Source organism: Moschus berezovskii, chromosome 24 (genome assembly GCF_049115385.1).
Source record: "Moschus berezovskii isolate FMDL1 chromosome 24, NW_MosBer_1.0, whole genome shotgun sequence".
Taxonomy (NCBI): domain Eukaryota; kingdom Metazoa; phylum Chordata; class Mammalia; order Artiodactyla; family Moschidae; genus Moschus; species Moschus berezovskii.
In genome coordinates, this window is record NC_142483.1 from 1592452 (window position 1) to 1607850 (window position 15399).

Here is a 15399-nt window from a genome sequence, read left to right on the forward strand (position 1 = left end):
TACTCTTGTCTAGAAAATCCCATTGACGGAGGAGCCTGGTAGGCTGCGTGCAGTCCGTGGGGCCGCTAAGGGTCCGACACGACTGAGTGACTTCACTTTTACTTTTCACTTTCACACATTGGAGAAGGAAATGCAACCCACTCCAGTGTTCTTGCCTGGAGAATCCCAGGGACGGGGGAGCCTGGTGGGCTTCCGTCTACAGGGTCACACAGAGTCGGACACGACTGACGTGACTTAGCAGCAGCAGCCAAGTCTTTATTGTTTACAAAACGTCAGTTTTGCCAGCAAAACCCCAGTGCCCCCCTGCTTGTGACAAAGTCATTCCCTGGGACCGTGGCCAGGAGGAAACGGATCAGAGTTCCTCCCACCGGCAGCATTTTCTAGACAGGTTATCAAATACAGTTTACTCAGAAAAAAAGACAATGTTTTAAGAACCTAACTCCCAAACACTGAAAGAACCCACAGGTTGAGCAGAATACAGCCTCTGCTGAGAACCGCCAGCAGGGACAGGCTCCGAGGGAGGGGCCACCTGGCCACCTGGAGAGGGCTTTGGGCCAGGGCTCCCTCCCCTCCCTCGGAGCTGATGGGGGTGGCTCGCCCCTTTTCCCAGGCTGCTGGCCCACCCCGCTGGGCAGTCCTGGTCATAGCCTGCACGCACTGCCCCAGAAGCCTGAAACCCTGAACTAACACTGAGCTATGACAGGAGCCACTCAGCCAACCCCCCACCCCCGCAAGTGCAACCTGTGATCACAGTAGGATTCGACACAGCACCTCTCAGCCTTGGAACTCCCCAACACACACACACACACACACACACACACACGACCTGTGATCACGTGGTATTTAGCGCTGTGCCCCTTGGCTGTGGTCTCCGGAAGGCCTGTGCTACTGCGTGTGAGGCCGCTTGGCCACAGGCTCTTCCTCCTGCCCCCGCTTCAGCCATCGCTCTAGGAGGCCGGCGCTGCCTCTCTTGGGGGTTCCTGGGCTCTTCTGCAGGAACTGGCTGGACCACTGGGGCACATCTGACTCTGCCTTTTGGGGTGTTTTGGGCTCTTCCTTTTTGGGTGACTTCGTGGCCAGCCACTGCAGCATCTTCTGGCTGCTGGCACTCGCCTTGAGCTCCTAGAAGAAAGCAGCGGCAGCTCAGACCCCCAGCTCGAGTTCCTGGGAACCCGGGGAAGAGGCGCTGTGCGAGGACCGGCGTGGGCACGGAGATGTGACGGGCACAAGGAGGGGAGCAGGGTGGGTTCCCAGGGCCAGAAGGGAGAGGGGCCAGCTCGTGGTGGGCGAGACTGGCCACAGAAGTCAGCGGGCAGGTTCTCCAAGCCCGGGCAGAGAATGAAGCAGGCTCAGGAAAAGAAGCGTCACTCAGCCTGAGCAGGCCATGCAGGGAGCGAGCTGGAGATGCAGCCCTCAGATAGAGGCTGGGCGAGAGGGGCCGGCTGCACCCGAGCCCAGCACAGGGTGCCAGCTCTCCAGTGCATGAGTTCTTCTGCGGAGAAGACTGTGGCGGACATGGGGCCGTGTCCAGTGCAAAATGGATATCCACAGTTGCATTTTTTAGAGAGAGGTAATGAAAAGCGCTACCAGGGATGCAAGGCTTTGAGAGAACCGAAAGGAAAAGGCTGATGCTGACTGAGTGTGAAAACGTAAGAGGCTCTGAGGGAAACGGGGCGGAGGCCGTGGTGCCAGCTGTCCTGGTCCTCCGGCCACCAAGGAGCAGCTGCTGCCCTGCGCCTCATCCCCGGGCGTCAGCGGGGCCAGCTTCTGCTCTGGGGCTTCTCATCACCCAGGCCTCCTGTCTGTCCACCTTCCTTTCAAAATACACCCCGGCGATCCCCGCCAACTCTAAAACTTGTGCTCCTCGCAGGACCGTTCTCCAGTCCCCTGGAGAATGAGGACTGGCTTCCCTCCATCTTGTAGCTGGGAAAGCAGAGAAAACAGACAGAAACACGTCTCCCGTTTGGTTGGCGAGAGAGGCGGTCTGGTCAGGGGCCCTCCGTCCTTTGCACAGTCACCTCCAGATGCGGAGTGCTCAAAAGTGGCTTCTTATCAGACCCACCCGAGCAGCTTCGTAAAGACACAGAAGGCCCAGCCCAGCCTGAACACCGACAGGCGCACCCCAGGCCGACCCGCAGCCTGCTTTGAGAGCCACGGCCCTGGGGCGCCTTCTGCGCACGAGGAAGACAAATTGTGGGTGCCCTGGACTCATTCTCTGGCTGCAAAGGTCCCAGCATGCACGGAAAGGCCCTTCGGAGCAGACAGTGCTCGGCAGGGATGGCAGGCATCCGGGCCCTACCTTTCCGACCAGCAGGTGTGCCGGGAGCAGACACTCGGGAGCGTTGTTCCGGGAGCTGTTCACCATGGACGACACCGCGTGGAAGGCTATGTTCTCTGTGGGGTGGATCAGCTTCAGCGCTTCCTGAGCCGAGACCTCACCAAAGTCCAGCCACTTAGAGATCGCCTCCTCGCCATCCAGGATGGCGGGCATCCTGGGGGGTGAGCGCAAGAAAGGGGTTGGGGGCACCAGGGGGGGGTCTAGTCAGCTGAGGCACAGGCCGCCCCCCTCCACGTCTGCAGCCTGCACGCTGTCCCGTGCCCCCGGGAACAACAGCTTAGGACAGGAGAGCCAGCTCAAAGCGTGGTGGCAAAGACCATGCCCGGCGCCACAAGTGGGTGCCCTCCCGCGCACACGCTAGCAGACCGGTGGCCTTTACGGCACCCTGGCCTAGACTTCAAGGGGAAACAAAGCCTGGGAAACCTGTCTGTCATTAAGACCCCAGCCTTCCCACCCACGGCAGGGTTATGTAGGAAGAGCTGTTTATAAAACTGTGACCGAAAGGCAACCATGGCTCAGAAAATGAAGAGGCCGCCCCAGACAACTCCTGGTACCCAGGAGATGTTAGGAAAAGAGCCCTTGTTTAGCTTCCAATTTTATGTTCTAGGCCAGTGCAAAGCATGTACACACTTCACTGGGGGGTGGTCTGGTTGAATTTAGGAGATAAACGCATGAATGTTACTTTCAATAATTATTGTTACTTCAACAAATAAACACATATTTGCTTTACTATTTTTTGGCTGCACCACACAGCTTGCAGGATCTTAGTTTCCCAGGGATCAAATTCAGGCCCTCAGCAGTGGAGGCATGGAGTCCTAACCACTGGACTGCCAGGGAATCTTCCCAAGATATACTTTTAAACAGTATTTTTAAATCTCTGAAATCTACATTTACAATGAATGGCATCTTTGCACTGTATCACTTTATTGGCAGTAATTGGCAGCAGTTTACTTTTCTTAACTGTATAAAGTAGTGGAACAAAATCATAGATTTGACGAAATAGGACTTTATTTAAAGGTGAATTAGCAAAACTAGAACTATTATATATCCCAGGAAAGCATCATTTCAGACAGAATGCTTAGGACAAAGGGGTTAAAATACATAACCCAATATGTGCCATACTGGATTCTTTTCCGCAAAACATCATAAAATTACCCCCGAGGGCACTGAGACCTGGCAAAAATTGTGAAATCATTACACAAGTATGTCAGTTCTGCTAATGCTTGTTTTTAAAATGAGAGTTTATTCCAGTGTGATTGACTATTAGAGAGCAATTTAAGCATAATGCAAATTTTGCATTTGCTTATACACAGTTTTATCTGTGAGAAAACACAGTGTGAACACAGAAAACTTCACCTCACTGAGCTGAACCTTGTAAGAGCACAAAACATGCGCCTCAGGCGCTGACAGCTACCTCTGCTGCTGAGTCAATTCAGTCGCGTGCAACCCCACAGATGGCAGCCCCCCCAGGCTCCGCCGTCCCTGGGATTCTCCAGGCAAGAACACTGGCTGCTGCTGCTGCTAAGTCGCTTCAGTCATGTCCGACTCTATGCGACCCCATAGACGGCAGTGCACCAGGATCCCCCGTCCCTGGGAGTCTCCAGACAAGAACACTGGAGTGGGTTGCCATTTCCTTCTCCAATCCAGGAAAGTGAAAAGTGAAAGTGAATTCGCTCAGTCGTGTCTGACTCTTCGCGATCCCATGGACTGCAGCCCACCAGGCTCCTCCGTCCATGGGAGTTTCCAGGCAAGAGCCCTGGAGCGGGCGCTGTCGCCATCTCCGGACGGCTGCCTAGAGCCCTGGAGTGGGGCACTGCTGCCTTCTCCAGAGCTGCCTCGGCTCATGGCCACTGTCCTCCAAAGTGGTGTTTTGCTCTGACTTTGCGCTTGTAAACTCTTCTGCTCAAAAAACTGCTCATTCAACACCCCAAACATGTCTAAGCTTCCTGGTTCAGACATTCTAAGCAGTGTACGAAAACGGAAGACTTTTAATTCTTGGGGAGAAGGGTGAAATAATAATAAACCATCTTGAAAGCCAGACTTCCCAGGTGGCTCAGTGGTAAAGAATCCACCTGTCAATGCAGGAAACGTAGGTTCGATCCCTGGGTTCGGAAGATCCCCTGGAGAAGGAAATGGCAGCCCACTCCGGTATTCTTGGCTGGGAAATCCCATGGACAGAGGAGCCTGGTGGGCTACAGTCCATGGGGTCGCGAAGAGCTGGACACGACTGGGAGACTAAATGACAATCTTGAAAACAGGAACAGAACATGCGGCATCCCCTGGGAAACAGACGTGAAGGACCCACAACAGGGAGGGGCTGGAAGAAAGGACGATCTACGGCCAGAGCAGCCGCGAGCGACGAGAAGAGGCCGCGCCCCCCGGGCCTGAAGGAGCAGACGCAGCGGGGAGATGCCTCAGTATGTGACTGGGAGACAACAGTGGAAAGGGGGAGCTTTCTCACAAAGAGAACGCGCTGTTCTGTCACAAACCACAGGACAGCACGGAGGGGGCTCTTCGCAGGGCTCTGATGGCTGGCTGCGTGGCTCCAGGCACGCCGCTGAGGCATTTCCAGGAGTGACGCTGCAGTTAACTGGGGGAGGAGGTCCAGCGCATCAGAACGCTCGGTTCTGACTAAATATGTATCTATTATGAAGGCCAGCCTCGGAGGAACATCTCAAAGGCAGAAGAACACATCCCAGGATTTAAGACCGGAAAAGACAACCATTCCGCACCTCCGTCTTCCCACCACGTCACAGAAGGTCACAAGCTGCGACTCCTCCAGCACAAGCTGCTTCCAGGCCTTTTTAAGGTGCGGAGCTATATTTACCACAACTTCTTTCTACTTTTTTAACCACGCAACGCGTGAAACGGTAGTACAAGCTTTATTGCTACTGCTACTGCTGCTGCTAAGTCACTTCAGTCGTGTCCGACTCTGTGTGACCCCATAGACAGAAGCCCACCAGGCTCCCCCGTCCCTGGGATTCTCCAGGCAAGAACACTGGAGTGGGTTGCCATTTCCTTCTCCAATGTGTGAAAGTGAAAAGTGAAAGTGAAGTCACTCAGTCGTGTCCGACCCTTAGTGACCCCACGGACTGCAGCCTACCAGGCTCCTCCATCCATGGGATTTTCTAGGCAAGAGTACTGGAGTGGCTTGCCATTGCCTTCTCCGACAAGCTTTATTAGATCCCTATTATTTTTGTAACCGGGTCACTGACAGATGTTCCCATGCTGCCCCCTTATTACCACTTTTCCGTAGGCTCTCTGGGTTTCACTGCGGTTTTGCACGGCGTGGTAACTTCTAGGAACGCACATCATGTTACAGCCGTGCAGACTGCACCTGTATCCTGGGAAGCAACTGGCTTAGTTTCCGACTCTCTAAACCTGTGCATACGGAAACTCTGAGTTCCGAAAGCTGCTTGTTTAAACCCAAAGACGGCAAGCCCTGCCCTGCACCCCTCTGAACGCAGGCGTGGCGGGGTGTGTGACTTGCCTGTTGTGGATGTCGTTCATGACTTTGCAGGAGTCCACTGTGATGATGCTGTAGGAATAGAGGCAGTCTCCTCCCTCCGGGGGCTCCCAGCAGTCAAAGATCCCGGCCATGGTCAGCGGCCTCCAGTTGTCCCAGACTTTCTCCCAGTCCTCGGGGCTGGCCACAGCACCCACCTGCTCGGACTGGAAGCAAACCCGCGGCAGATTAGGCACTCCGCGGCCGCCCTCCCCTGCAGGCGACAGCACACGGCCATCATCTTGGGCCATTCAGGCCACGCCTTCAGCACAGAGGCCCTGGACCCACCGTCAGGGAAGGACAGAGGCTCGATGGCAGACCCTCCCTGAGGTAGTAGATTTATGGCCCCGGAATGCTTTCATGATACAGTCTAACACCTCCCATGGGCATTCAGGCCTTCTGGGATCTGGAGCCTCATTCCAGCTTTCACGTGCAAGGGGAACTTGCATCCCGCCCAGCTGTCTGTAAACAAAGCCCTTGGGTCTTGCGGAGGTAACTTTCCTCTTCCTGCCCGAAAGGTCTTTTCTGCCTGTGCTCAACGTGCCAACTCCTACTTGCCTTCAAGATTCAGTTCCCAGCTTCCAAAGGCTGGAGAGTTGCCTCCCCCCTCCCTCTCGACAAGATCAGGTAGAGACTCCATAATTGTAACTTTCCTTAAACTCATCAGAGAACTTGGTCATAGGGCAGCCACTAAGCCTGAACTGTAAAGAAAGACAGGGTCATCCAAAGGGAGAGGAGACCCTACCATGGGCTTCCCAGTGGTGACAGGAGACAAACAAGGCCTCCTTTATACAGCAGCTAAGAATTCAGATAAGATGATCATCCAACTGCTCTCTGCAGAGCATGGGCTCGCCCGAGAGGGCTGCAGGCGGATGGACCAGCCTCCGCGGGTGCTCACAAGAGAGATAGGGCCGGGGACAGAGGAAGACTCCCTGCCCAGCGTGTTCAGGTGCCCGGGGACGGCGAGAAGCCCCACCCCGCCGTTCTCCTCCAAGGAGCACGAAGCTTAAGGAGCCAGGGGAGAAGGGATAAAGCCCGTCACCCCGAAGAGTCAAGGGAAGCCCGCTGAGGCTGCAAAAGGGTGACAGGAACAGCTCTCTGCTTCCCGGGGAGAAGCAGGCTCACCGAGAAAGCCCGAGAGTGGGGCCATGGTTCTGCTTGTGATGAGGCTGAACGCGGGCAGCACAGAGAGCTCTGCAGCCTCTGTGGATGAGCAGGCCCCGGGTGACGGGCGGCAGCAGGAGCCTGGGGAGAGCATCCCGAGGGCTGCAGAGCGCGGGGAGCAGGGCTCTTGAGGAAAACCAACCCTCACCCTGAACACGGGGCGACAGTGAACAGTCAAAGTGTCTGGTGCACGACAAAACGCAAGTCCAGCCCAGCTCCTGACAAGATCAACTTGTGTCCACGTCCAGACACAAATACGATTGGCCTCAGTCTCTCTCCTACCTCCTATGTCTGGCAACCAGTAAAAAAATCTAAGGTATACAAAACAGCCAGATAACCAAGGGACTGCCAAGATACGCAGAAATCAACAGGACCAGACTCCAGAGTAAAGAAAGAGCGAACTTAAAAACGGCCCGGACTGAAAGGCAGAGAGAAAGAACGCAGTATATGAGACATCTGGACGCTACAGGACATCTCACTGTCTGACACACGTACAATGAGAATCCCAGAAAGAAGAGATAATGGGACGGAAAGAAAATCTGAATAATTTATGGCTGAGAAATAAAAAAAAAACTAGGAAAGACACCCAACCGAGCACCCAAGGAGCCTGGAGAGCTGAGCAGAGAGGGACACGCTGCTGCTCCTACCTTCTCGGTCTTGGCCTGGGGGAAGTAGATGAAGTAGGGCTGCCGATGGTTTGTGGCCTGGCGCCGCTGCCACTCGAAGAATCCGTCCGCTAAGACGACACAGCGTCTCCCCTTAAGCAGAGGCACCTGGGGGAGCACGGGCGACCTCAGAGCGGCAGTGCCTCTGCACGTCGCGTTTCACAGCTATGAAATCGCACACACACAGCTGCTGGAAAGATTAAATGACGTGCCTAAGAGGAAACAGGCGCCGTGGAGCCGGTCTCCAAAGCTGGCCGCCCCCACGAGCCCCACCCAGCAGGATTCACACGCAATGAGGTCCCCTCCCTCAGTGACCTCGGGCCGGCTTGGCCACAGCAGAAGCGATGCTTGGGACTTCCGAGGCGGGGCCATAAAGCCCCGTGGCTGTGCCCTGGAGGGTGAGCAGGGTGCTGAGTGAGATGCCTGACTGCCCACCCCCACGAGACATGTGGGCGGGCCTCCTGGCTGAGGGCGGGACACGTGGGCTAGGAGCCCCCTGGACGTCCACTGTCCTGAGACGCAAGCGCCACAGGAGAACCTCCGGTTGGGACCACGTGTCCAGCTGGGCCGGCAGCCCGCGGCTGAGTGGGAGAAACAGACCCGCTCTGCCTCCCCGGGGCACAGAGCACAGCACGCTCAGTCTGGAGCCGTCAGGCGGTGTCCGCAGCTCCAGCCGTTCGGACCGAGAACCCGCCGGCACGCGCACCCCCTCCCACCTTGAAGGACCGCTTCTCCATCACGGTGTCACTGCGGCAGTTGCTGGTGTTGATCTGCAGCTTGGAAGGATCCGCTTCTCTGAACCAGTAGGGGACCAAGCCCCACCGCATGGGCGCGATGATCCGCTCGGACGAGTCTGCATCCTGCCACGAGAAAGGTAAGGTGCAGTGAGGAGACGGGAAGGAACCTGTGAAACCTTCTGGAGGGAATGCAGCACGTTACTTGGAGGAGGAAATGGCAACCCCCTCCAGTGTTCTTGCCTGGAGAATCCCATGGACAGAGGAGCCTGGCGGGCTACAGTCCACAGGGTCGCAAGAGTCGGACACGACTGAGCGGCTAAACCACCACCAGCAGTGTCAACACGCAGAGCGGATGACTGTGAACAGGCGGAGCTCCTGCGTGCAGACAGCACTAGTGACCGCTCACGATGTGCGCGGCCAGCGTTCTCAGGCAGTGTGTCAGGATGGAGGACATTCTGCCGGGGAGTGGCGGGGCAAGGAGGTTTAGCTCCTGCAAGCTGTGTGTCAGGGCCGGCCACAGGAGAGGCAGGCTCCGGGGCCCTGCGCCTCACGTGGCCCAGCTCTGACAAAGCACACGCGGCAGTCATCCCGCGGAAGGTCCGTGCTGTGACTGGCGGCACACGGAAGGACGTGCACCGTGCCTCGTGAGCCCTGAGCAACAGGGAATGATACGAGACTACAGGCGTGGCCCTGTACGTGGCACGGACAGGCCTGCTGGGGAAGTTCGGCGGACAGTGATCTGTGAGAGCGGGCCTGCGGGAGTGATCAGCGCCTTGGGATGGGCAGAAGCAGGGGATCGGGTGAGGGGGTTCTCGGATTGGACCCCACAAGAGGAACAGGCCTGGGACAGAGAAGAGATGGGAGGAGGGACCAGAGGTGAAATCAGAGGCCGTGCCAAGACTGGGCAGGAAGTGGTTTCGTGCAGCAAGCGTACAGCAAGCCTGAGGATGCTATTTTTAGGAGGGCCCATTCATAGGGTTGGCCCTCAGGCAGCATGTGAGGACTTGGCTTTTGAAAGCGTCCCCCTTCCCTAACTGATTGGGATGGTATCCTATGCCTGCTTCAGGCAGGAAACAAGGTTCTTGCTGAGCACCGGCTTTCCTTCTGGGCATCTGGGGGGCTGCTGCTTGCTAGGCAGAGCGCCTACGTGACCAGCCCCCAACACACCTTGGGCCTGTGTCTAACGGGTCCCTCTGGGCAGAAATGCTGCGCACGAGTTACTGCCTCTGTTGCTGCTAGAGAAGGAACTCGTGTGTCCCCTCCCAGGGAGGGAGGAGAGGCTGTAAGGAGGCCTGGGCACAGGTTTCTCCAGATCTCTACTAGCTTCTGTTCACCTTGCTGATTCCACTGTGTGCCTTCCCTGTAATAAACCGTGGCCACGGCACATGCTGCCTTCTGACCAACCTCCACATGTGAGGGTAGTCTTGGGGCCCCCGCCCTGAACATACGGTTGCTAAACTTTTTTTGGGTACCTGGCCCCTTGAGAATTTGATGAGCCCTACAGATGAAAACACACACACTGTTCTCTCGGCACAGACACTGGGCTGGTTCAGACTGAGCAGAGTGCATGCTGGGCTCTGCTGCAGTGGGGTGGCGGGTCTGGTGAGAGCAAAAGACACCCAAAGGCAGGAAACCAGCACGCTGGACGAAGAAGACAGGGATGACGGGGTCTTGAGGGCCGGAGGACTGAAGTAACGGTGGCACTATTGAGAAAAGAGAAAACTCCCCAGAGGGCTGTGATCTGGGGAGAGGTCACAGGCCGGTCACAGGTTACAGTGAGAAGTCTGGGGCAGCTTAGCGGGAGGGGTCCCAAGTGTCTGAGGGTTCTCCCGTGTGGCGGGGGTTGAGGGGCGTGCGCCGTCCCCGTGACTCTGACGGGCTGTGACTTGACTGCACCCAACAGAATGTGGCAGCAGAGACGCTGCAAGATCTCTCGCCAGGTCACAGGGGTTTTCGGCCTCCCCCACGTTGGCTGAGACCCTGCCGTCGCTGCCCCGAACCGCCGTGGATGAGATCCAGCGAGGCGGAGACCACCACGCCTGAGAAAGCCCACATTTTGGGGACCGGCCACGAGCCGGCACTTTGCTCAAAGGCCCAGGCAAGAGCCAACCACAGCGGGCAGGTGAGACAGGGGAGGGGCCTCTACACCAGATGCTCGCAGACTTTTCTCCGGAAGGCTAAATATTAAGTATTGCAGATTTTGTAGATCCTACAGTCTCTGTTAGTCATTTGTCAATAAACACTGTTACAGGGACAGAGCAGCCAAAGGCAACAGATGAATGGATGCTGCTGTCCCAGAAAATTTCATGTAGGGAAATCATCAGAGGACCCTGGCTTTCTGCCTCCTGAGACCCCAGACTCCAGGGACAAGACAAACCGTACCTGCAAGGTCTCGCCCTAATTCCTCACTGGTGAACAAAACAGAAAGCTTTTCTGAGTCCCCAGAATGAAATCCACAGAGATGCTTCCTGTGTCCCACAAGCAGGTGGAATTAAAACTGAGGAGACAGGCGGCATGGTGGAGAAGGGAAGAGCAGACTTCTGTAATGGACCAGACGGCGGATATTTGTGGCTTTCTGAGCCCATACAGTCTCTGCTGCCGCTCAGCTCAACTCTGACACCCTTGGCATGTCAGAGCAGCCAAAGAGCAAGTGAGCATGGCTGTGTTCTAATGAAACTGTTTTATAAACACAGGCAGTGCACAGGGCTTGATCAGAAGACCATGGTTTGCCAATCTCTGGAATAAAGGCAAGAATAAGGTCTTCGTAAGGAGACCCTGGTTAGATGTGTGGCATGGAGAAGGTAGACACAGTATTTTTCGAGGTTATGACTAATAATAAACCGCAAAATCTACATAAAGGTGACTGGTGAAGCCATGAGGACACAATTTCTTGGAGAGTAAATCAACCACAGGATGAAACCTGCGGGAGCTGGGTGGGGAGAAAAAAGGAAAAAGGAGAAATGAGGGAAAGTGCAGTCCACGAAGAAGTATCTAGAGAGGTAAAAGCAGCATGAAAAGAGCTGAGAGCAAGGGGTTCTGAGAGCACGGGAAACCGTCTAATAGGATCTTAGAAGAGTTTCCCTTTTTGTTCCAAGCTAATGCATCACCGACTCCATGGACATGTGTTTTAGCAAACTCTGGGAGTTGGTGATGGACAGGGAGGCCTGGCGTGCTGCAGTCCATGGGGTCGCAAAGAGTCGGACACGACTGAGCAACTGAACTGTTCTCTTCACAAGATCCTGTCTCATTTCTTTTAAAACCTTGCCTGCTATTAATGAGCTAACCCCTCCCCCACACACCACAGGGTCCATGCTTGTTCCACGTGCAGTCACTGCAAACAGTGAGTGAGGGAACCGAGGAGCAGCTCTGGGGGAAAACACAGTGAGGCTGCCAGGAGCCTGTGATGATATTTTCATTAAGTGGTCCTCATACAACCGTGCTGTCTCTGTATTTCTGTGCAGCATATTTACTATTATGTGTTAGACTTTAACTCACATGTATTGTTGGTTCATTAATTTTGAATTCATGACCGACAGCCACAGTAACTCATGCCTGAGTTAAGCGTCTCTGACACATGCAAGTTCTCTGTAAGGCATGTTACCTCATTCTTGCTTTTAGGAATCCTAGCCTGCGCTTTACCACTATGCCTGGAGACAATTTTAAACAGTGAGATTGCCGGCAAAAAGCACAGAAATGCAAAAAAAAAACCCAGCAATAAACAGACCTCAAGAAAGACACTTGTTTATAGTATAACAGCCAAAACAAGAAAGTGGAGATTTGATCGCAGCTGGGAATGTGTATTTGGGACTCATAGTTCACCAGTCTGTATGTCCACAAGGGACTCGAAAGCAACATGCGTATTATTTTTTGGGGTTCCAAAGTAGGCCAATGATGCTGCTAAACATTCTACGATGCACAGGCAGGCCAGCTTCCCACAACAAACATCTCACTCAAGGTGTCAGCACTGCCGAGGCTGGGAAAGCGTCGTCTTACAAATTCCACACAGCGCCTTTAACTTGAGTGCGTTCACTCGACAACTGTAAACCAAACCCAGGTAAGGGGCTGCCCCATAGGGGGCGTGATGAATAGAAAGTACTTCTAAGCCAAAATACTGAGAATGCTGCTCAGTATTACTCATCTCCTCCTCTGCCCTCTTGGACTTGTGATCAGAACAGCTGGCAGCACTGGGGTTGGATAACCAGAAGGGGAAGCAGGGTGCAAATCGGCGGTTTCAAATGCAAATATTACAGTCTGCACACAGGCACCGGTCTTTGATGATGTGGATTAACGAGCTGAGATGGTTCTATTTTGGCTTGACAATTCCACAATGTTTCATTTTCAGATAAATAAAAACACAACTATTTATCAAAATCAGGAAATCCTAGTGATCTTTATAAAATTCATGAGATGTGGAGTCAAAATGTTACATCCGCAAGCGTGCAGCACTGACGGGGGGGCTCTGCGTGTTCAGGGGCCCGCCTTCCCGCTCCGAGTTCCAGGAAGCATGGCCAGAGTGCAGGGGCGGCCTGGACCTTGGTACCGGCCATCCCTCACTAACTGGGTAACCTGGGACCACTCACAGTCTTCACACCTGTTTTCTTCCTGCTAACATTCATTCTACAATGAGGTGGTACAAAGAGAACCAGGGCTAAACACTAAGAAACCGCACACCGTCAATCCTTGTCTCCAGATTATGCTTTCTTCTGAAACGTTTTATTTTTTCCTTCCCCAGTCAAGGTTTCCCATAGTATTTATTTTATTTTGATTTTCTGCTCATTAAGAAGTTTTTTTTTTTTAGTTTTAACAGGGAAGTATGCACCAACTAAAAATGGCTCGAGTAAACTATTTCATGTAAATGGCTTCACTCAACCAAAAAAATCAGTTATCTCATATGTTGATTTCAAAATATGATCTTCCTAACGTAAAGATGAATCTTTTGACTACCATACAAATACAACACTTCTGAAGAGCACACAACAGGGACGTCCCTGGGGGTCCAGTGGTTAGGACTCTGCTTCCACTACCAGGGGCACAGGTTCAATCCCTGGTGACCAAATACGATCCCTATATCCTGCATGGTGGGGCCTAAAACTTGAAAAAAGTATGCAACAGGGGTTCAAGCAACTTCATAAAGTCACTCATGCATTACGGGCCAAATAGAATAAAAATCCAAGATGGAAACAATCAGGATTTTAAAAGACATGGAGAAACTATTATTCTCCGGAATGAAGCATTTTTACCACACAGCATATATTCATACATCCCCCCTCTCTCTCTTTCAGGAGATAAAGCAAGGAAGCAAAACATTATAAATTACTGACCACTCCAACACTACAGAGGTAGAATCTGTAAACACAAAGAAAGCAATTAAACTTTGGAATACCAGACCAAACACCTCTGTTCCTAGCTTCAGTTAAAGATAAAACAAGCAGAAAGGGTAGAAGCTTCAGCGTTCAAGAAACATCAGAGGTGTTGTAGACTAGTTTTAACCCTGCCCTAAGCCTAGAGAGTCTGATAAGCTGGACTCCTAAAGGGCACAGCGATCCCCCGCTCCTTCTTTTAAGATACCTAAATGACCCAGATCAGGTCGGCGCTCACCTTCTCCAGGTGCAGCCGGGACAGGAGCACCGGGCTGCTGGACCGCGGGCTCTTGTTGTACGAGGGGCAGTACCGGTCGGGGTCCCTCCACTCCGGGAGCCGCTGGCGGCCCTGCCGGTCCCGGTAGGCGCAGGCCCGGGCCAGGACCTCCTTGGGCAGGTGGCAGGACGTCCGGCCGCACATCCTCGGCGCCCACACCGCGGGCCCTGCGCGCGGGGACGGGGGGAGTCGGACTCGGGCCTCGCCCCACGCGGCCCGCCTCTCCCCAGCCCTGGCCCCGGCCCGCGCGCCCGGCTCCCGGGGACGCCGCCCGCCTCGCGGCCCGGCCCGGCCCGGCGACAGGAGGGAGCCCCCGCGCTGGGCCGCCTCCCGCCCCGCCGCCCCGAGCCCCGCTCCGCCCGCTCCAGGACCGCTGACCCCGAGGGCCGAGCCCCGCCGCAGCCCGCGCCCGCCGCGTCTCACCCGCAGCTCACCCGCCGCTCTCTGCGCGCCCGCGGGCCCGCGCCGGGCCCCGCCCCTGACAGGCTCCGCCCCCGGAGGTCGTCGGGCCCCGCCCCGCCCCTGACAGGCCCCGCCCCCGGAGGTCGTCGGGCCCCGCCCCACCCCTGACAGGCCCCGCCCCCGCGCGCCGGCGCTTCCGCCCGGCCCGGAGCTGCACCCACTCCCGCACGCTGCCTGGGACTACCCGGGAACGTGGCTCTCCTGAAAGCGCCAGACAAGGAGACGGATAGACTCGGGGTCCACGTCCTCCGTGTTGGCCGTGCCCCTGCGGGGTGAACCGCCCCCATGGCTAACCTCGGGCAGCGGCTGGGAAGGGCCCGAGGGTCCAAGCTGTCCTGAGAGGCCCACGATGCGACCCAGGGGCCTGCGGACCCTGCTCCGCACAGCAGAAACCAGGGCTCCAGGTCGTTGTGGGGGTGAAATCAGAAAACATTGTCTTTACCTGGCAGTCATACTAACTGCCCATGGTTTGGGGCAAAACTTGAAAATCCATCAGGAAAATTACACGAATCACAGGTCACTCAAACTTCAGTGGGCACCAGAACGCTTTCCAAGGCCTCCACCTTTACCCCCACCCCAAATACGAATCTTTAACGGTTGACGCCAATGTTTTTAAAAATAGGCGAAACAGATGTAATAGCATAACCACCACGCCTGGGTTTAAAAGCCCAGCTGCATAAACCACGGCCTTCCGCTGTGGGGCTGTTCCTCTAGCAGCAGGAGTGCACCCCCACCTCAGACCTGGCACTAGGCCTGGTGACCCACCCAGACCCCCAGACCTCACTGATCTACAGGAGGGTGGTTCTTCCCGCCCACTGCTGTCATCCTCAGCAAACCCGTGCTGCTCCTGCTCCTGGGTGTGGGGCACGGGCTGAGGCCAGTGAGAGGGTC

General features: G+C 55.2%; 1 protein-coding gene across 3 annotated transcripts; it reads right to left on the minus strand.

Annotated features, from left to right (window-relative positions):
• Positions 1-225: 225 nt before the first annotated feature.
• Positions 226-14524, minus strand: HMCES (5-hydroxymethylcytosine binding, ES cell specific). Of its 3 annotated transcripts, none has more exons than XM_055413445.2 (7): positions 14470-14524; positions 14008-14213; positions 8389-8532; positions 7655-7780; positions 5829-6010; positions 2300-2492; positions 226-1122 (listed from the first exon to the last, which is right to left on the minus strand). In XM_055413445.2, exons 2-7 carry the CDS (start codon positions 14188-14190, stop codon positions 886-888), a joined length of 1065 nt encoding a protein of 354 aa, XP_055269420.1. In that variant the 5' UTR covers positions 14191-14213; positions 14470-14524; the 3' UTR covers positions 226-885. The 3 variants fall into 3 exon arrangements, with proteins under 3 accessions (XP_055269420.1, XP_055269422.1, XP_055269421.1); XM_055413447.2 differs by having other exon boundaries at positions 14481-14518; XM_055413446.2 differs by having other exon boundaries at positions 14425-14485.
• Positions 14525-15399: the final 875 nt, after the last annotated feature.